The sequence below is a fragment of the Mytilus californianus genome, unplaced genomic scaffold (genome assembly GCF_021869535.1).
Source record: "Mytilus californianus isolate M0D057914Y unplaced genomic scaffold, xbMytCali1.0.p SCAF_7, whole genome shotgun sequence".
Taxonomy (NCBI): Eukaryota; Metazoa; Mollusca; class Bivalvia; order Mytilida; family Mytilidae; genus Mytilus; species Mytilus californianus.
Genome location: NW_026262723.1, coordinates 36,975,644 through 36,997,342, shown reverse-complemented (window position 1 = coordinate 36,997,342; position 21,699 = coordinate 36,975,644). Strand labels below are relative to the sequence as shown.

The 21,699-nt window shown below is 30.6% G+C and overlaps 1 protein-coding gene across 1 annotated transcript; it reads left to right on the top strand.

Annotated features, from left to right (window-relative positions):
- Window positions 1-6,234: 6,234 nt before the first annotated feature.
- LOC127708377 (RYamide receptor-like) lies at window positions 6,235-20,864 on the top strand. The gene is made up of 3 exons (XM_052213241.1): window positions 6,235-6,469; window positions 6,704-6,859; window positions 20,836-20,864. Exons 1-3 carry the CDS (start codon window positions 6,235-6,237, stop codon window positions 20,862-20,864), a joined length of 420 nt encoding a protein of 139 aa, XP_052069201.1.
- Window positions 20,865-21,699: the final 835 nt, after the last annotated feature.

Here is a 21,699-nt window from a genome sequence, read left to right as displayed (position 1 = left end):
ATAAAAACAACTAATTTGATATTTTCTGGGCAAATTTCAGTTGCAACAATCAAGAAATATAAAATATTTTGGGTTGATAGTCACTCTGACTAAGTTGAAATACATCTGATAGCACTGATTTGATATGATCTGTTGGGACCTTTAGGTATGCTCTCGGACGTTTTAAATGTGTGACCTACCAAACCTTTGGTTTCAAGCTTACCGGACGAAAGTTATTTAGGAAACACTGTATCTTATAAATCTCATGTAATAGTGTTGACACCTGTTCTATTATCTTTATTATAATTTTTCACGGTTAATTTCATAGAACCAGCTATAGTAGTTATAAATAAAAAGAAAGATGGGATTAAGTTCAATGAAACAGCAACCCAACGACAACCAAAGATAACCAAATGACATCTGAATGATTTTTTTCTCATAAATGATAAAGCAGTGACATACATGTAGTTATAGAAACAATAAACAGGATATATACAACAATATAATGAACACATCTAGAGCGTGTGAACGAATGATATATTGAACATTAACAAAGAGGAGAGGCTTTCACATTAACAGCTTTGATATATTGACATAATTTTTTTTCTAAAACTATAATATTGCTTGAGCAAAACAGTTTACGTAATAGTAAGGTGTTTGTATCTTTACAACAAAATTCCGGTAAATATTTGCTTCTTTCATTGTCTAAAGAACCAAAAGAAAAAATATAATGATACTCGTCCCCCGATTTTAGCCGAGCCAAAGAGACAACACAATCTAGCAGTTCTTGACATATTATGCCATCTCCCTGTCCCCACATTTAAATTTAAAAAAACTTATATATACAATTCAATGGTAAGATAGATATTTATTCTCCAAATTTTAAATTTGTTTTAAATATTCTATAACATATACTTTTAGAAGTAGAACTAATATTTTCATCCCATTCCTGTATAAATTGGTCTTTCAGTTTTGTTCTACACATTTAGAAATTTACAAAGCAGGAAAAGAACGTCTTGATTCCAATTACTTGACGTTCAACAATTGTCTTAAGTATTTTTATTAAATGAAACATAACCACTTACTCTCAAATCCATAATTATTCGAATACAAAAAAAAATTATATAAAAGAGAGGAGAGTTTACATTCTTTTCCTTGTAAAAGGCGACACCATTATTTACCATACGAACTCGAGCATGAATTGAAATGGGATATTTACTCAGTATATCATAAAATTTGGAGTTGACTGTTTCAAACGAAGTACAAGTTTGCAAAATCGAAAATGCACTCTTTCGACTAACTCCAAGTTTTCAAAACACCAAATTTCACACCCATACAAGAGTATAGGTAAAATAGTCTTGTCGAATATATATCATTGACATTCAATAGAAAGATTTGTTTTCTTCATCATTTTGGTAACAACCTATATATTGCTTTTTTAGCTTTTTCTTGTAAATATTTTCTTGCCTTTAAAATGAGGAACTTGTCGAAAATATAATTTCAAGATATTTATATTCATTTACTACCTCTATTTCACGATTATCAGTATTAAATTTCAAATTTTTGAACAGTCAACCTTTTCAGTATATCATAATTTTAGTTTTTAGCACATTTATTTTCAGTTTCCGTTGTTTACAGTAATAAAAAAAAAAATTGAGTAGCATCAATTGTAATTCTTCACTTGATCTTGACAACAAAATTATATCGTCATCAGCATACAATAAAATAAACATTTTGAAATAAACCATCAATTCATGTTCTAGATCTCTACTGATTGTTTCTTAACCTTTATCATTTGTAGTTTCTAGAAAGTCTTGTAATTCATTTGAATATTAAGAAAACAATATAGGATAGATATTCTCCCCTTGTCTAACTCCTATATCACATGCCAAAAAGTTCCTTTTCATTATTATGCACTGTATATGCAAGACTTCATATCTGAATACATATTTTTTACGACTCTAAAAATTTTCCCGTTCATATTGTGCTGTAGAAGTTTGAAAAACAAAGAGTTTCTATGTACAAAGTCAAAGGCTTTTTCAAAATCTACAAACGCACAGTAAAGTTTCTTTCTTTTTATTAAGAATAACTAAAACCATAAATACAGACAAAAAATGTGGTTGTTGATAGAATAGCTGGATCTGAATCCATCTTTATTCTCAGGTAAACATTTAAAATGATAGCAAAATTTACTTCATCTATCATTCAAAATAGATGTGAATATCTTCCCAATGCAAGATAGAAGTGTTATGGGTCTATAATTTCATGTTCCATTTCACTCCCAAATTTAAAGAAAAAGTGTAAACTTTTCCAAAAAGCCACGACAGTAATATAATAATTGTATCAAATTGAATAAATAAACATAAATGTCAATATTATAGAATCAAATGAAGATGAAATGTATTCATTTATGATTAAATCAAAACCTGGAGAATTATTTTGTATGATTTTTTACTGCTTATCTTATTTCATCTGCTGCTATATCCTTGTTAATCATTTCATTTACTTCGTCTGAATTTAACTCATTTGTAATTACAAAATCATCTGAATGATATTTGTTTGTATTCAAATCTTTACAAAAGTCAACCAAAGGAATGTTTGATATATATCCTTGCCTATTACAGTGAAAACGTTTCCAAAATTCTTTTAGATGTTTTGTTCTCATGTTTTTCAGCTTGCTTCGAAATCTGTATTAAACCCTACAATAACATTATTCATTGTTTTCTTGTAAGAAAGTTCACACACCCTTAGTCTTTCTTTAAATATATTTGAACCATATTTTTTCACAGTCTTTTTTTCTCTTCTAAATTCTTTTTTTGCTTTTAAACATTTGAAATCAAACCATTGCTTTTTTGAATGTCGTTTATGCGCTATATTACTTGTGATACCGAAAGTAGTTTCTACAGATTTCAATAAAATATTTCATAGATTAAAAAGAAGCTCATCTACTTCCCTTTTCCATGCGTTTTGTTTGGCATTATGTAAAGACAGTATCTTAAAAATAAATTCTCAATCATTTTTCCATTCAAATGTTCACTAAAATCCAATGTTTCTATTTACCAATTTTTGGTGTAAAATTTGTCTCCAAATCTGAATGCTTCTTATTTATAGAGTTTAAAGTAAGTGAAATAGGTGAGTGAACATCTGAACAAAGTCTACAAAACTCTTGTACTTCAAAATCGAGTATACTCTCAAAAACATAATAAGTGCATATCATATAATCAACTACACTTTTATTTTTACAAGTCATTCTACCAATACTGTCTTTCCCAAATCTACAATTTAAGATAAACATATAATTATTTCTACAAAAGTCCATCAGTTTTCTTCCATACTTATTTACAATAGTGTCAGGATTTTTTTTATACCTTGAAATGTTCAAGAATACATATATCTGAAAATACATTTATATCGGATATTTTATTAGATTGAGTATCATCGGTATCTTCGATTTCATGGAAATCTTTGAGTGTTGCAGTTCGGCTATTGAGATCGCCAAGTAAACAGATGAAAAGTCACTATTTTTACAAATTTTTGAAATTCTAATTCAATTTCGGAAAAGGCGTCATATGATGATTACACTAGTTTGCAAGGGTTATATAAGTAATGGCAAATGTTATATTTCCTGAAAATTAAAATAAAAACCTTCATATTCAGCAGAAAAACAGAAAACATTATATGAATGGACATTTTGGTTCTTTTCCAGTAATGCAACGTTCTACATATTTTTTGTAATCTGTAGCAATATGACCAGATTTGTAGTTCTTCATTTTCTTTTTTTATACTTGAAAATAAAGTTTTCACAATCAATATTGTTTATTTTGTCAAGTTTTGCTTCTTGTTAACAAACAATATCAAATTTATTTATTAAATATCGAAATGTAGGATAAAATAACAACACATACATATAACGATAGTATTTTGATATCTGAGTTCTTGTTCACTGTAAAACAAATGGATCTGTGAATGTCATCCGAATCGTTTACATTGTCACTGTTCACTGAGCTTGTTCACCCTCCATGATTTACCTATCTCTCGTTATTTGATGATCTAATAGACGTGAGATCAATTGGTTTGTTTTGTCTTCGTCTTGTTTTGGGACGTGTTCCCGTCGTATAGCCTTTTCGTCTATATCTGACATTAGATAGAGGCATAATTTCTTTTCCATCGATAAAAAGTCTGTCCCGTTTGAAAATGGTTATTTTGTTTTGGTCTCGAGCTTCCTTATAATAAGGCCATAACAACTATCTTCTTTCATTGATTTCTTTCGGAAATTGTTCTGAAAAACCAACTTTAGTTCCCTTAAGATAAGTTGCAGATTTTCGTACAATTTTTCTGTTTTTAAAGTTTTTGAATCTAAATGCAATTGGTTTGGTTTCAAACATCGTTCCGCCTCGATTTTTTCTCTTTGTCTGCTGTCCGAATCGATGAGGTCAGTTGAAATCAATCACATTTTCCATTTTTATTTTTCCTATAATAAATATTTTTTTGATTCCTTCAGTTGTATCGCTTTCTTTATTTTTCGTTTTGATAGGAATTCCTGTAAACACTAGATTCTCTCGTATCGACCGAATCTGGAGATCTAGGTGTTTTTCGTGTAGTTTATCCAGATTCTTCTGAACTCTTTGCATGTTTTTGGCCATTTCGGCGATTTCAGATGTAATAACGGTAATATTAGATTTCATATCAGATAATCAATTTCTATTTAATTCAATTTTTTTGTAATCCCACTACTCTTCCTGTATTTTTTTCTACACTGTTTGAAATTTTTGGCATAGCATAGATCTTTCAAATTTTCCCAGTTTTTCACAGAAGGAAACCTTCCCCCTTTTGTCCAAGATTCTCAATTCTAATGTTTGTTTTGTGTCCGATATTCATTGTAGAATTTTAGAATAAAATGGTGACTATAAGGATAGTAGCCCGTTGTTGAAGTGAAGTTCGGGTTGGACATTTGTTGCGTTGTAAACGTATATTTAGAAGTTCCCCTGAAAAATATATTATAAACAATGCCATAATATATGTTCCTGTTGGAACAAATATTCTATACCCTTTATTCCGTTAGGAACAAATACTGGAAAACTTGTTTCAATGGAAATAATATTACAGAATATTTCTTCCATTTGGATCTTATATTATAAAGGAACTTTTATTTCATGACATTGTCGTATATTGATGTATGTTAGGTCCCCCAGGGAGGATAGGAGTATCAATATCTGGTATGTAAGTTGTCATATTTACCAGTCTGTAATTTATCGACAGTTTAATTCATTTTTTTATCTAGAGGGTAACACTATGTCTTCAGCGATAGACAGGTGATAATACCATATACACGCACATACAGTAACAACAGTACATGAAAAGCACATAGCTATACAATAACGATATAATAGATAAAACCCACATAAAACCAAATTACACCGTACTAAAGAATGTTTGCAGTTCCTAAAAGAAAGCTCAAAGTACTTAACATACTGATAAGAAATCATGCCATCCTTCACTTAAGATTGGTTGCAATAAACAGGAAAGGAAGACACGATCTTGTTCAATGCCCAACACAAACTATACAGAAAGATAAAAGAAACATTATTTTATTGCTTCAAACTGCAAGTTAGCAAGTTGATATATATATACCCAAATATACGAGAAGTGGTTTTTCTCGAAAATATTAAATTATGTGAAAACAATTTCGAGTTATTAACGGTTTTTTGAACTATTTTATCATAAATATTGCCAATGACACTTACATATTTTATATCGATTCTGAGTAAAATATTTGAATATAGCAATACAAAAATTGGTCTTTTGAAAAAAAAACCGAATGCATGGTCGTCTATTTAGTCAATGCCATTATAAAACAGAAAAAAATGTTTTTTTCTATTGCTTTAATGACAACAAAAGAAGATTTAATCTAGCAAATATAATGCTGACCTTGGCTTCCACCTGCCTTGCAATTGATCAAGAATGACACTTGACGTAAAACATTGACACCAAGGCTGATATTTTATGAACTTTTGATTTAAGTAAACTTTCTGTAATATAAAATCAAAGCCAGCCACCAGTTCACTAGTTCTAATTCTAACCGAGAACTAGACGTCATATTGGACAAAGCAGTAGAGGAAACAAATAATGTCAAATATCTTTTTGAACAATAGTTATGTAATGAATTTAAGAGGATTGAATTTGACATTGGAAAATAAATCTTTTTGGGACAAATTTGATGATCTATTGAGCCCAGCAGAAGATGTATTCTTCGAAATGTACGATCTACCATTATCATTCATTGTTCCTTTGCTATTGTTATATGGCATTGTAGCTGTCATCAGTTTTGGAGGAAATATTGCCGTTTGTTACACCTTATGCAATGGTAAAGTTCTGCTTACAGTGACAAACTTTTTCCTTGCAAGCCTTTCAGTCAGTGACATTCTGATGACGGTTCTCTGCATTCCGACTACTATTGTCAGCGATATCATTTATAAGCATTGGGTACTTGGTTCATTCATGTGCCATGTGCTACATTATCTTCAACTTGTAGTAGTCTTGCAAAGGGCATTTTCAGTTGTAGCCATAACATGTGATCGGCATTTTGTAATTTCTAGACCGCTCAAACAGAGAATGACCAAGAAAACAGCCAGATTGCTAGTGCTACTCCTCTGGATATTTGCATTTATAATTGCTTTGCCATCGGCCTGGTATTCTCAAGTCATAAATTTACATTATCAACCAGGATCACGTGGAATCTGCATTGAATTATGGGACGATCAGCAACTTCAACACATCTACAGCATTATACTACTACTGCTTCAGTATTTCATGCCTTTATTAATAATGATTTGTGTTTACGTTCACATAGGCTACATAATTTGGATTAAACCAACTCCTGGTGAGGCAGATAAAGTAAGAGATAAGAGAATTGCTTTATCTAAAAGAAAAGTGAGTTTCATATTTAGGCATTAGGGCCCGACATGAAAAAATATTAAACAACCCAAACATTGACGAGTTATGTGGTTATATACTATTATTTGACATAAACAAAACTGAATACTTAATTGTCAAAATAATTTATCAATTGGAATCAACATTATTTATTTCACCAAAATGTTGTTCTCCATCCCTACACATGTTTATTTAATCTTGACAACGAGTATTTATATTACCCGAAAGCTTTATCAGTGCTAAATGATCTTACTGCTTAGAAGCTAGTGAGTATTGACCTTGTGGTCTGTTTAGTTTTTTTAATCAATAAAATTTTAATGTCATTTTGATGGACTCAAAATTTTGTATCTTGAAACTTCTTTTGATTGGGTACATTTGATATTTGATATCGTTTGCGTATTTGCATATTGATATTGTTCTTTAACCAATGGTATAACAAGAACTTTAGTTTTTTTTATCATCACGAAGCTTGGAAAAAGTATTTTTAGCAATTACTAATTGTAGAAATTGAAAGTTTGATTAATATCTAATTCATCACAGGGCCCTTACCTAATTTTACCAAATTCTTCAAGATAATTTGAATTCAATGGATCAATCATCTTATCAAATAGTTTTATGTTAGAGTATGCAAATAACGGATAGAGGATATCAAACTGACTTTATAATATGTTAAAAGAAAGAAATATATAAAATATTTGAAAAAGACGACAGGATGTTAATTAAAAGAGGGAATCATATGAGCTCCTAAAGTTTCACTGTATGTTGCATCGAATTTGAAACTTGTATAACAAGTGTGGACTAGACTGAAATAGTCAGCCTTAAAAGAGAGTCGAAAGATACCAAAGGGACGTTCAAGTTCATAAGTCGAAAATAAACTGACAACGCCATGGCAAAAAAGAAACAGACAAGCATACAAACAACAGTACACAAAACACAACATAGAAAACTAAAGACTAAGCAACACGAACCCCAAGAAAAACCGGAGATGATCTCAGGTGCTCCGGAAGGGTAAGCAGATCCTACTCTACATGTGGCACTCGTCGTGTTGCTAATATAAATACAAAACCCGGTGATAAGTCTAATTCGGTAGGTCACATTCGGGGAAAAGGAGGCCACGAGGTAAATATATATGGTTTGCGAAATATATGACACTTCATACCCGATAATATCTCACAGAATCACGAAGGTCTCAAGTGTCATTTTCAATGTTTATAAATACTTACAAGTTATAAGCTCATTTGTCCAGTAGTTAAAATGAGGAAACAACTGAATAATAGTGATTGTACGATTTTTAAATTGATCTATATAATGTATCTGTTTACATGACTCATTGTACAATGCTATTTCTTTACAGAGTTTGAAAATGTTATTCATCCTGGTATCTGTCTACGCACTCACATGGCTTCCTATCCATATCATGACTATCATTGGCGATCTTAATCCAACGGTATATGATCATAGATTTGCTCACATACTATGGCTGTTTTTTCATTGGCTGGCATTCAGTAATACTGGTATCAATCCAATGATTTATTGTTGGATCAACAAGGCATTTAGGAGTCAGTTAAAACGATTATGGCGTTTTTCTGTATGTTGTCGTTTAAAGGCAAACAAAGAACGTCGGAAATCAATCGAAAAAGCTCTTAAGAAAAGACGAAGAAAAGCAAGTAAACAGAACATGCAGAAGCAGAAGGAAACTGATATTTCTTAGAGGGTGCATAAAAGGTCAACAATTCAGTCACAAATATGCCTTGAGACTTTATTAAATTCTGCCTCTATCGTATACTCATATATATTTTTAAAATGTTAGTACTGAATATACCACGTATACCAATTAAACGTTTCAAACTGATTTGTTTTTTTTTATTTGACAGAGCTGGATATTTTTTTTTTAATTCACAATCATGTGACGTTGATCTAGATAAGGCCGATGATTGTAATCTAGTCTAATTTTAGTCTGGTATTGAAATGTAATGGACATTATTTAGAAACAAAGAAAATAAAAACTTATTAACCAAGCACAAAACGCATCCTACAGCTTGTATAGAAATATAAGAAACCAAGTCATTCCATTAGACTTACAGTTCAAACTTTTTGAAGCCATGGTAGAGCCTATTTTATCATATGGTAGTGAGATTTTGGGGTTCGAAACTTGAAAATGTTTTAACAAATTCCTTAAGGTTTTTGTAAACGAATTTTAAAAATAAGGTCTACAACACCTAATTTCATAGTCTATGGGAGAATACGCCAGATTTCCTTTAGAAATCAAAGTTAAAGTAAAAATGGTATCATTTTGAAGAAAAATATTGCATTGTGAAAAATTAGGAAGTAATATGTATAGATTATTACTTAGTTTATAGCAAAATAGCAGTCAGTCCTTCAAATGGTTGAATTTTGTTGAATCAATAATTAATGATACAGGATTAGGGTATGTATTTGTCAATCAAGATAGTTCTGACCATAAACATCTGATAAAACATGTTTCAAAAATGGCATAGCGATATTCAATTATATACCCGTTGTGTATTTTATTCAAGTTATAAAGAACTTTTTAGTTTTGAAAAGTATTTAATAAAGAACACGCAAGAATCTGGATGACAAAATTAAGTCCTGCCGAGGACCGATTTATGTAAAGAAAATATGAAAAGAATTTCACTATCACTATATATGTTAGTCTCCTCTTCTAGTTAATATTAATATACGCAGGTGACATCTTTTATTAGAAACATAAATAACTTATTGTGATAGGTATATTATTTTTGTATATTTTTTATTAACTGTTTATTGTATTATAATTCATGGTTTTTTTTATTGTATATTTACCTTATGTTACACGTATATGTGTCTGAGTAATGCTTAAAATAAAATCTTGAAATCTTGAAATCTTGAAAATCTTGTAATAACATATTTGTTCATATAACCATTGATTTTTGGGACAGGTTTTATGTCCCTTTGCCATCACAGCAGATTTGTCAGATGCCTCTGGAATAATGAAATAGGTATCATTGTCCTTAACAGCAAGCTGATCAGATACAAATTGGGAAGCATTTTGCAGCGTCTTTTATTTTGAAACATTAAAAATAAATTTTAAATTAACTGAAATGACCGTTGAACAACTACTAAATGAAGAAAATACTGCTAATTGAGTTAGTCTAAAATTGATTGATATCGTGTGTGCCTTTTGAAAAGGTTGGATCAATTGTACGAAATGTAACATTGCCGACGCTTTTAGTCTTTAATTTTTTACGTAATATCTTCTTCTCTTTTCCTATACTCGACGGTGCTTGTTTTGAGAAAAATATGTATAAACTTTGGCTAACGATAATGTTAGTAGGTTTGTTCCCTTCGTAAATGTTCAATATGCCTACGGAATACACAAATATTTTTCAAATATCGGACGGGGAACAGAATATCAGGGGATCCTGGCCTAAAAAACCTATGATTAAGGCGAGGCGTAATATAATACACGTGACCACTTTTCAGCGTTGACTGGATTACTCCACATGTGTATATTATATAAGCAATGCATATATTGAAAATTAGCTGTTGAGTCACGATGTACGTCAGTAAGATGGGGATTAATATTGCTATCTTAGTGTTTAATATCATATTAAGATCTTCTTATTTGCTAAGATTCCCCTAAAAATTTAGTCCCACGCGTAACCCTTAAGGGTACTCTTATCATTCTCGTAGCGCTCTCTTGGTCTTCATTTTATCGACTGGGTATCTCAAACGCCGATAATCAACTTAAGATCGTCTTAGTATACTCTTAGCAAAAAGTGTTTCAACAATTTTTTTAAACTTATTATTTCCGACAAAACTTTAAGAGTATTCAGCGGCCTTCTTATAGTCCTTTAGTTTAGAAATTAGAACTTGCTGTCTTCTCGTAAAGTCTAAAATTCAATGTGATGTGTAGTTCAAATTGAAATTCGAGTTTATTTAAATAAAATTAAATTGTTGTCACCCTCCATGTCAAATTAGAGCACGAACCAAAGTTTTATTTTGGGTTTGCACTGATACATTCACTTCATACTCATTTTTCTCTTGATAGCTGTTTGATTGGTAATCATACAGCATCTTCTTTTCTATATAGATATAAGAAGATGTGGTATGAGTGCCAATGAGACAACTCTCCATCCAAGTCAAAATTTTAAAAGTAAACCATTATAGGTCACAGTACGGTCTTCAACACGGATCCTTGGCTCACACTGAACAGTAAGCTATAAAGGCCACCAAAATTACTATTGTAAAACCATTCAAACGGGAAAACCAACGGTCTAATCTATATAAAAAACGAGAAACGAGAAACACTTATGAACCACATCAACAAACGACAACTACTGAACATCAGATTCCTGACTTAGGACAGGTGCAAACAAATGCAGCGGGTTTAAACGTTTTAATGGTACCAAACCTTCACCTTTTTTCTGAAACAATAGTGTAACATCACAACATAGAAAGACACACTATAAAAAATCAACTGAAATAGCTTAACTCAATCAAAGGACATATTAACACCATTGAACATACACTGAACAAATAAATTTGACCTATGATACAATGTAAATACAAAATAAATAAACTATGTATGCTAGGTTTTCACTCCGAATTCGATAACATATTTGCCATGTTTCAAACAAATTTACAGCAGTTATTTAAGAATCAACTGTTCCCACTTCTCAAATTCTTGTTCAAGTACTTATACGCGATGGAGTGTCTTGAAGATTGGATAAAAGAAAAAAAAGATCAAAGAAGTCAGTTCATTTAATATCACATAATAATATATATCATTATAAAAATACGAAGATGTGGTATGATTGCCAATTAGACAACTATCCACCAGATTTCAAATGACGATCATAAAAGCAATTATAGGTCACCATACGGGCTTCAACAATCAGAAAAACCCATACCATATAGTCAGCTATAAAAGAATTACAGGCATATAAAGAATGTGGCAGGATTAAATATGTTTGTAAAACCTCCCATAACCTGGTACAGTCTTCTCTTAATCAACAATCCAAACTTATCAATATTAAAGAAACAAAGAGTTCATATTACAGCTGCCCTTTCTCATTTCAGGCCTATACATCGAATTTTAAAATGTTGTCACTTCAGTAAAGGAGTATATGACAAACTAGAATGTTTCAACTTTTAAATGAATTTTCTTCACCTTAGCGACAAGATATCTCTATTAACTACTGTTAATGCGGTATATATTCCTCAGTTGATAAGATATGCATATAAGAGCTTGCATTTGTCATAACTAGAAATTGTGATACTCTATAGTTTGGGAGTTTTGATAACAATAAATGAGCCAATGATGTTTACAAATTGACTTGTACCTATAAAGGTTCATTGGAAGGTAGTAAAATAGGATTGAAAATAGATTAGTATGAAACTTCCAATAATATATGACAGGTTTTTTAAAACTTTATTTTGAATTACGTGCAGTTAACATCCATCATGCATTCATAGAAATGTTTTTTTCCTTTTTCATTTGATCGAAATTTAATATATTTGTGTTTTTGCATTGCTTTCAATTCGGCATTATTCAATGGTGACCAAACTTTGGTGGTTTGTGGTTTATCCCTTCATATTTTGTGAACGTAAGGCGAATTTCACGTTTTTAGCGAGATTTTGGATTTTTATGGAATGTTGTATTCATTTAGAGGTCGCTAAATCCCATCTGTCGAAGTATCAAAAAAGACATAGTTATGTACATATTAACATATATTAGCATTTTATTCATTTCCAGAAAAAATAGCAATTCAAAAATAATGTATAAAATGCAGGTAAAAAGTTTTATAAAAAGAATAATTTTCACACTAAATCTATTTCTATAAATTCCATCTTACGAATTGTTTTCTGAAATAGTATGTTAAAGTGTGAACAATTTAATGACATTACACATATATTGCTATCAACAGCTTTCCCTTCAACTTATATCAAATCAAATCAAATCAAATATTTTATTGTCGTATAAACTTTACAGTTTGTGACCAACATGTATTAACACAATAAACCAATTTTAACACAATAAACATATATACATACATATCAAACATACACAATAAAAACAGCATCAAAATTTATAAAAACAAACAAGCTGTTAAGAGTCCCCTGCCCACAGTTCTAATGACTTTTTCAAGAATGATCCTAACTTATTTGTTTGTAATTATAGATCTTAAATGATTTCTACAAAGAATTCCTTTTTAAGAATCCTTCGACTCCTTGTCGATGTTATATAATTAAACCGCAAATTTACAAAAAGTTCTTTCTTGGACTTTAAAACTGGCATGCATTATAAAAGTTATAATTAGCTTTGATGAGGTTTTTCTTTACAATAAAATAGATAACAGGATTGAAATTTTGTATTTACGCCAGACGCGCGTTTCGTCTACAAAAGACTCATCAGTGACGGTCGAATCAAAAAAAGTTAAAAAAAAAGGCCGAATAAAGTACGAAGTTGAAGAGCATTGAGGACCAAAAATTCCTAAAAGTTTTGCCAAATACAGCTTAGGTAATAACTTACAAATAACTGTCAAATTCTCAAAAAAAAATAGTAGTCCACTAAAGATGTTCCTGACTTTGGACATGCTCATAATAGTTGACAGTGTTTTATTACAAAATCCTACATACAAAGTTAACGAATGAGCAATACAAACCCAAACAAAAACAGAAGACGATTGCAGTGGTTCCGGATGAGTAAGCCTTTTCTGCTCCAAAATTGACAACGGTTGTGTTGCTCGTGTAAGTACAAATCCAGTGAAGTATCATTCAAGGAAAGGAAGATGGGAATGTGGTAACTACAATTTGGACACATACATATGATGGGATGACCAGATATTCCATAATGGTCAACCACTTTAGAAGGGACAATTTTTTTGTTATCTTTTTCTTTAATTAGTGGTTTTCTTTTGTCATATCGTAATGCATAATAACATTAACTGTACGATTTTCTGCGCCAGATGCGCATTTCGACAATAAATGTCTCTTCAGTGAATATTATTGTCCTTTAAACTTCATCAGAGGGATAAGAAGAAAAAGACGAAAAATATGTCCGTGTTTACACAACAAAATTTACTCAGAGTACAGACAAACCTGTGCATCTGGTAAAGTTTGAAGGCATGGCAGGAACTAGATAATTAAATTTTAAATGCAGGTTAAGTTAAATATTCAGAAAATTATAAACTTACTTTGATTTTGAGATTCCCTTTTTTCAATTTCACAGGAGTGCCAAAATGAACAAACACATGAATTGCATTTGAAACAGTCCACTCATTTACAGTTTATATCACATATTGTTGTGCAGATATCTATTGTCCATGTATATCAAAATAGATCGCTAATATCATTACTCAGTGGAACATCTCAAACATTTTTACAAACCTTCTGTGGGAACGGAAAAAAATGCAATGAAAGTTTATAATTTTCTGAAATATAAAATACATTTAATATTTAATTACTTAGTATCAAGTTCCAGCCGTGTCTTATAACTTTATCAGTTGCACAGGTTTGTTCGTACTCATGGTGAACCTTCAGTTATTCAAATGTAAAAAAGACATGTCTTTTTGTCATACAATAAAAGACGTTAACGCAATTTTGCTGACAGCATCAACAGAACTTAACTTCGACAGAAACTCCATACGCATTAAACGTGGTTTATTAAAAGTTAAAACAAATTTCCAAAAACTTGTTTCTTGAGCTTTCCTATAAACACTAAAACAACTAAGACTGTCTTTTCGGTTTTGTTGTGAATTCTAATATTCTCATAAGAATCAAAGATGGTTTCTCCAGAAAAGTCGATAAGATCGTTCCCTTAATTCCCAGTCGTAAATTAATGCTAAGAGTGACATAAATAAACGAGGGGTTGGTGAGACACTCACATCATCGTAACAAGGAAAAAAAAAATAACATCAGAATTATAACAGTAAACTGTATACGTAGAAGCTTGAGAAGTCAGCAAAAAAAGAAACAAGTTTACCACACTTATAGATACTCATGAACCCATATGATACACGCAACTTTAACACACATAGATTACACAATTAAATGCAGAAATCATCGACACAAATATTTATGAAGTATACAGAAAAGATCGTGTATTTGAAGTAGGGTATGAGGGAGGAGGGGTTTTAAACCTATATTATTATCAACAGCTGAAATCACACTTGACACCGATTGTGAAGTATGCTGCATTAAGATTGAGAAAAGACAATAACTTCTAAGTAAGAAAACCCAACAATTTTAACTTGGACATAAATAACAAGTTATTAGGAGCACTTGAAGAAATTGTCTAATCCAAACAATAAAAGAACCTACACGTTATGAAAACACACTAGTCTAAGATCTTGTACTAACAACAAATCTGGCTAGCATTGAAAATACATCATTCCAAGACGGAATGAGTGACAATAGCATAGTCATTACGGACATAGATTTAAAAGCAAAAATAAAGAAGCAAGTAACGAGGGAAGTATATTTTTATAAAAAAACAGAAATATGAATGAAGTTAACGATCACCTAGATAAAGAGTCAATTTCATACAAAATTCAAAAACAGCACCATACAGGAATGCTGGAATGAATTTAAGGATATATTATCGCAGGCAATAACACGGATGTCAAGTTGGTTCAATATTCAACATTCAACATTCAACATTCATATTTTTTTTATTTTTTTTTTTTTGGTACTATTCATTTTCAACATTCAACTTTCGATTTCAACGTTCAACATTCAAATTTTTTTTTGTTAAACTTTTTTTTCAATTTTTTTCAATTTTTTTTTTTTTTCATCATTCAACATCCGTTTTCAACATTCGATTTTCAACTTTCAACATTCGTTTTCAACATTCAACATTCGTTTTCAACATTCGATTTTCAACATTCAACATTCGTTTTCAACATTCAACATTCAAAATTTTTTTTTGTTAAACTTTTTTTCATTTTTTTTTTTTTTTTTCAACATTCAACATTCGTTTTCAACATTCGATTTCGTTTTCAACATTCAACATTCAAAAAATTTTTTTTTGTTAAACTTTTTTTTTCAATTTTTTTTTTCAACATTCAACATTCGTTTTCAACATTCGATTTTCAACTTTCAACATTCGTTTTCAACATTCAACATTCGTGTTCAACATTCAACATTCGTTTTCAACATTCAACATTCGTTTTCAACATTCAACATTTGTTTTTAACATTCGATTTTCAACATTCAACATTCGTTTCAACATTCAACATTCGATTTTCATCTTTTAACATTCGTTTTCAAAATTCAACATTAAAAAATTATTTTTGGTAAACTTTTTTTTTTTCAACATTCGTTTTCAACTTTCAACATTCGTTTTCAACATTCAACATTCGTTTTCAACAATCAACATTCGTTTTCAACATTCGATTTTCAACTTTCAACATTCGTTTTCAACATTCAACATTCGTTTTCAACATTCAACATTCGTTTTCAACATTCAACATTCGTTTTCAACATTCAACATTCGATTTTCAACTTTCAACATTCGTTTTCAACATTCAACATTCGTTTTCAACATTCAACATTCATTTTCAACATTCGATTTCAAACTTTCAACATTCGTTTCTAACATCCATCATTCGTTATCGACATTCGATTTTCAACATTCAACATTTAACATTCGTTATCAACATTCGATTTAAACATTCAACATTTGTATGTTTTACATTTTGTATAATTATACTCTGTATGTACTATATATATGTATTGCACGAAGTGAGACTAGTATGATAAAATATTAAATCTGAATCTGGATCTTCTTAATCATCTCTAAAATACTAGAATATATTTATTTATTTTTATCTCATTAGCTTAATAAACCTTATTATAATTGATAAATACCGTACAGAATATCTCAGACAGTTATATAAACAAAACAACAGTATTCAATACAAATAAAACTAAATGCAATGCATGTATACAAATAAAAATACATAAAACTCCGAGCAGCCGATTCTATGAACTACTTCGCGTTGTATTATATGTGCCATATCAAATGGTTCATTCCGAGCCTTGTTTCGGTAGGCGAGGAAAGAATTTTTAAACGTTATAATCCATATTCATTTTGACTTTTTCTTAATCATGTTAATTATTATTTTGTTGACCAATCATTTCACAAAATGTATGAGAAATGTTTGAAATATGAATTTCAAAAAACAGAAAAACGACCGAAGGAATTCTAAAATTAATTTTTATTGTCTACACATGAACCTGAATCAATCATTATTCATTTTTCTATGATGAAATACACATTGTAATTGGCATACATGAAAATCTATCAAAATTTGTTGATTGAATAATTGTGGTTTGCTCAACATTCAGTGGCAGGTATTTCATGCAATATTAAAGACGACTGAGATCTAATAAACAATCAATCTGTTGTTAAGTAGTTCATACGAGTTAAAAGATCTGAGATGAATGGCTGAAAATTGAAGTTGCTACTGGGAAAGGATGATATGTTGGATAAGAAGAGAATTCATTGGGTCATCTACCAATTTAACATCCCATTTCGAATGAAAATGAATACTTTTAGATTATTAATGCTTTCATGATGAAATATGTATTGACATATCATACCTTAGTACAAGTATGTCGAGTAACATTTGTGTACCTTTACAAAAAATATTTAAGAACAAGGCTGTTATTCGGTATATCGAGAAAAATGATATATAATGATATATTTGAAACTGAATCTTTGGTGTGTTATATAGTTCAGTAAAATAAAAGTTGCTTTCCCTTGAAACCGTTCAGTTTGGTACATCTGAACAAAACTGACAAGACATTTGTGCTGTTTACCTTTAATAGTTGTATACCTGTAATCTTAAGAAAATTTACCAAAATCATTGTAAGATGTTCACATTTTCTTTGAAAGTTCTTCCGAACAAACGACAAAATCAGGAAAAAATTATTCGGGTAAACCAGATATATTATAAGAAATATAGTATACGTTTCTGAGGAAAACGATAGAGAAAATGAAACTTTTGTGGATGGAAATTTTCTAATTTTGACCGAAATTATTCAATTAGCTTTCTTATCAGTGGGTTAAAATTGGAAACTATATTCCTCTTGTGGTTATTCTGTTGAACGAATAGTCCAAGGAACTGTACCATTATAGTTTATCTAAGATAGTTTCAATTTGTGAAGACCAAAATTTCTTTTTTAAACCACCTGCTGTACCTGTTGACTTATAGAAATAGTCGTGGTTGTTATAAGGAACTTGCTCTACTCCATACTCTTGGAGTGTTATTGTCCGTCTGATACAAGCATGATGGGGAAATGTTGATGATTTTAGCTGTATATAAATGTATTTTTCTTTTATATTAAATGATTTTTTAGATGTTATGTTGATAAAGCGCAAATGCCCTTTTTTAAGCGCAAATGTCTAAAATTTTAAGTGCACTTAACCACTAAAAAAGTGCAAATCAAAAAGCGTAAACGTCCCAAGACGGACCAAACTTTATAGTCCGAAAACAATATTTCTTTTACCAATTGATATACTTGCAACTAGTTGAAGTATGTTATCAGTTTAATACGAACGGACATTAATGCTTTAATTTTTTTTTCCAAATTTATTAAAATAACTAAAAACGTGTCTAAATAAGTAGATTTCTAAGATAAAACGACCTTCAGGAGCGTAACTTTTTGAAAGTAAAAGTATATATGTATCTGTAATGCTTAATGCATCCGCCCTGGATATATATGCATGTGTACGCATTTTTTTTTTAACTTAGAGTCAGAAACCTGTAATTCAGTGGTTGTCGTGTGTTGCTGTGTTACATATTTGTTTTTCGTTCATCATTTTCTACATAAATTTATAGGCTGTTAGTTTTCTCCTTTCAATTGTTTTACATTTGTCATTTCGGGGTCTTTTATAGCTGACTATGTGGCATGAACTTTCCTCATTGTTGAAATTTAAATTAGCATATTTAATGAGATTAGATAATGAGTTAAACGTTTTCGTAGCATCAGATCTTTCACGATCCTTTCCTTTCACGAATGTTGAATGTTGAAAACGAATGTTGAATGTTGAAAACGAATGTTGAAAGTTGTAAATCGAATGTTTGAAAAGAATGTTGAATGTTGAAAACGAATGTTGAATGTTGAAAACGAATGTTGAATGTTGAAAACGAATGTTGAATGTTGAAAACGAATGTTGAAAGTTGAAAATCGAATGTTGAAAACGAATGTTGAATGTTGAAAACGGATGTTGAATGTTGAAAATGAATGTTGAAAGTTGAAAATCGAATGTTGAAAACGAATGTTGAATGTTGAAAACGAATGTTGAATGTTGAAAACGAATGTTGAATGTTGAAAACGAATGTTGAATGTTGAAGAACGAATGTTGACTGTTGAAAACGAATGTTGAATGTTGAAAACGAATGTTGAAAGTTGAAAATCGAATGTTGAAAACGAATGTTGAATGTTGAAAACAGATGGTGAATGTTGAAAACAGATGGTGAATGTTGAAAGTTGAAAATCGAATGTTGAAAACGAATGTTGAAAACGAATGTTGAAAACGAATGTTGAATGTTGAAAACGAATGTTGACTGTTGAAAACGAATGTTGACTGTTGAAAACGAATGTTGAATGTTGAAAACGAATGTTGAAAGTTGAAAATCGAATGTTGAAAACGAATGTTGAATGTTGAAAACGAATGTTGAAAGTTGAAAATCGAATGTTGAAAACGAATGTTGAATGTTGAAAACGAATGTTGAATTTTGAAAACGAATGTTGAAAACGAATGTTGAAAGTTGAAAATCGAATGTTAAAAACGAATGTTGAATGTTGAAAACGAATGTTGATTGTTGAAAACGAATGTTGAAAACGAATGTTGAATGTTGAAAACGAATGTTGAAAGTTGAAAATCGAATGTTGAAAACGAATGTTGAATGACAAAAACGAATGTTGAATGTTGAAAATCGAATGTTGAAAACTAATGTTGAATGTTGAAAACGAATGTTAAGTTGAAAATCGAATGTTGAAAACGAATGTTGAATGTTGAAAACGAATGTTGAATGTTGAAAACGAATGTTGAAAGTTGAAAATCAAATGTTAATAACGAATGTTGAATGTTGAAAACGAATGTTGAATGTTGAAAACGAATGTTGAAAGTTGAAAATCGAATGCTGAAAACGAATGTTGAATGTCGAAAACGAATGTTGAATGTTGAAAATCGAATGTTGAAAACGAATGTTAAGTTGAAAATCGAATGTTGAATGTTGAAAACGAATGTTGAAAGTTGAAAATCGAATGTTGAAAACGAATGTTGAATGTTGAAAACCAATGTTGAATGTTGTAAACGAATGTTAAAAGTTGTAAATCGAATGTTGAAAACGAATGTTGAATGTTGAAAACGAATGTTGAATGTTGAAAACGAATGTTGAAAGTTGAAAATCGAATGTTGAATGTTGAAAACGAATGTTGAAAAAAAAAAAAATAAATAAAAAATTGAAAAAAAAAGTTTAAGAAAAAAATTGTTTTGAATGTTAAATGTTGAAATTGAATGTTGAATGTTGAAATTGAATGGTACCCAAAAAAAAAAAAAAAAAAAAAAAAAAAAAAAATTTGAATGTTGAATCTTGAACTAACTTGACATCCGTGGGAAAAAAAGAGAGTTTACAACAAGGCTAAACTTACCAACAATGAAAAACACTGGGAAAAACGGTAAAATCTAAACTGGAAGAAGCGCACCAAAACTATATTTCACAAATATTGGAAGTAGATGAAGACAGAGAAAGAAAAACACCTGTTGTTTGAAAAAAGTGTTGGCAATATGTTAAAAGAAATAGACTCATGTGAAATAGCAAGACTCAGTTCAGATAGAAAAACAATGGAAGACAGTAAAAGTAAGGCAGAAGCACTTAACCATCAATTTCTTTTCTGCTTTTACAGATGAAAATAATCAAGCCAATCAGAATTAAAAGGCAACCCATGGCCTACTATAAGCCCATTAGAAATTACAGAAGAAGGAGAAGAGGGGGTAAGAAAGCCTATAAGTAACACCAATCCCAAGAAAACATACGGACCAGATAACATCACGACCAGAGTCCTTAAAAAATATGCTTCCAGTATATCGCCATATATAACAACAATATATTACAAAAAACGCACGAAGAAGGCTCCTTCCCAGACAACTGGATAACAGCAGTCATCACAACAATATTTAAGAAGGGAGATAAAATAATGCCAGTTGATTACAGACTTGTTTCATTGACATCAGTTACATGTAAACTCATGGTAAACATTATTTCAAACACACAATGCAACATCAAGATAATTATGAAATCCTAGTAGATTTATACCTACACGGCTTCAGGCAGAAAAGATCATGCGAATTTCAATTAGCTACAACAATCGAAGATATAACCAAACATCTGGATAACAAAGAGCAAGCTGCTATTTTAATTTTAGACTTTAACAAAGCGTTCGATGTAGTACCACACAAGCGCCTCTTACGGAAACTAGAGCAATACGGAAGAAAAGACAAAATACTTGAGTGGCTAAAAGCTTGGCTCAAGCAAGTTCAACAGTGTGTAGCAGTTAAAGGTGAAACATCTAGAAACGCCTTTGTAAAATCAGGAGTACCTCAAGGAACAGTCTTAGGTCCATTGATTTTCCTTTTGTACATCAACGATATTGTTGATGAAATCCAGTCAATATTTCGCCGTTTTGGAGATGATAGCCTTTTATGCCTGGCAATAGATTGTACGGCTGACTGCAATCAATTATAAAAAAATCTTGACAAATTTGTTGACT

Coding starts and splice junctions, on each gene's coding strand:
- LOC127708377 (XM_052213241.1), top strand. CDS start 6,235: ATGTACGATCTACCATTATCATTCATTGTTCCTTTGCTATTGTTATAT. Junction 6,470..6,703: donor TTATAAGCATTGGGTACTTG/GTTCATTCATGT, acceptor ATTATCAACCAG/GATCACGTGGAATCTGCATT. Junction 6,860..20,835: donor TTGGATTAAACCAACTCCTG/GTGAGGCAGATA, acceptor CTGCTTTTACAG/ATGAAAATAATCAAGCCAAT.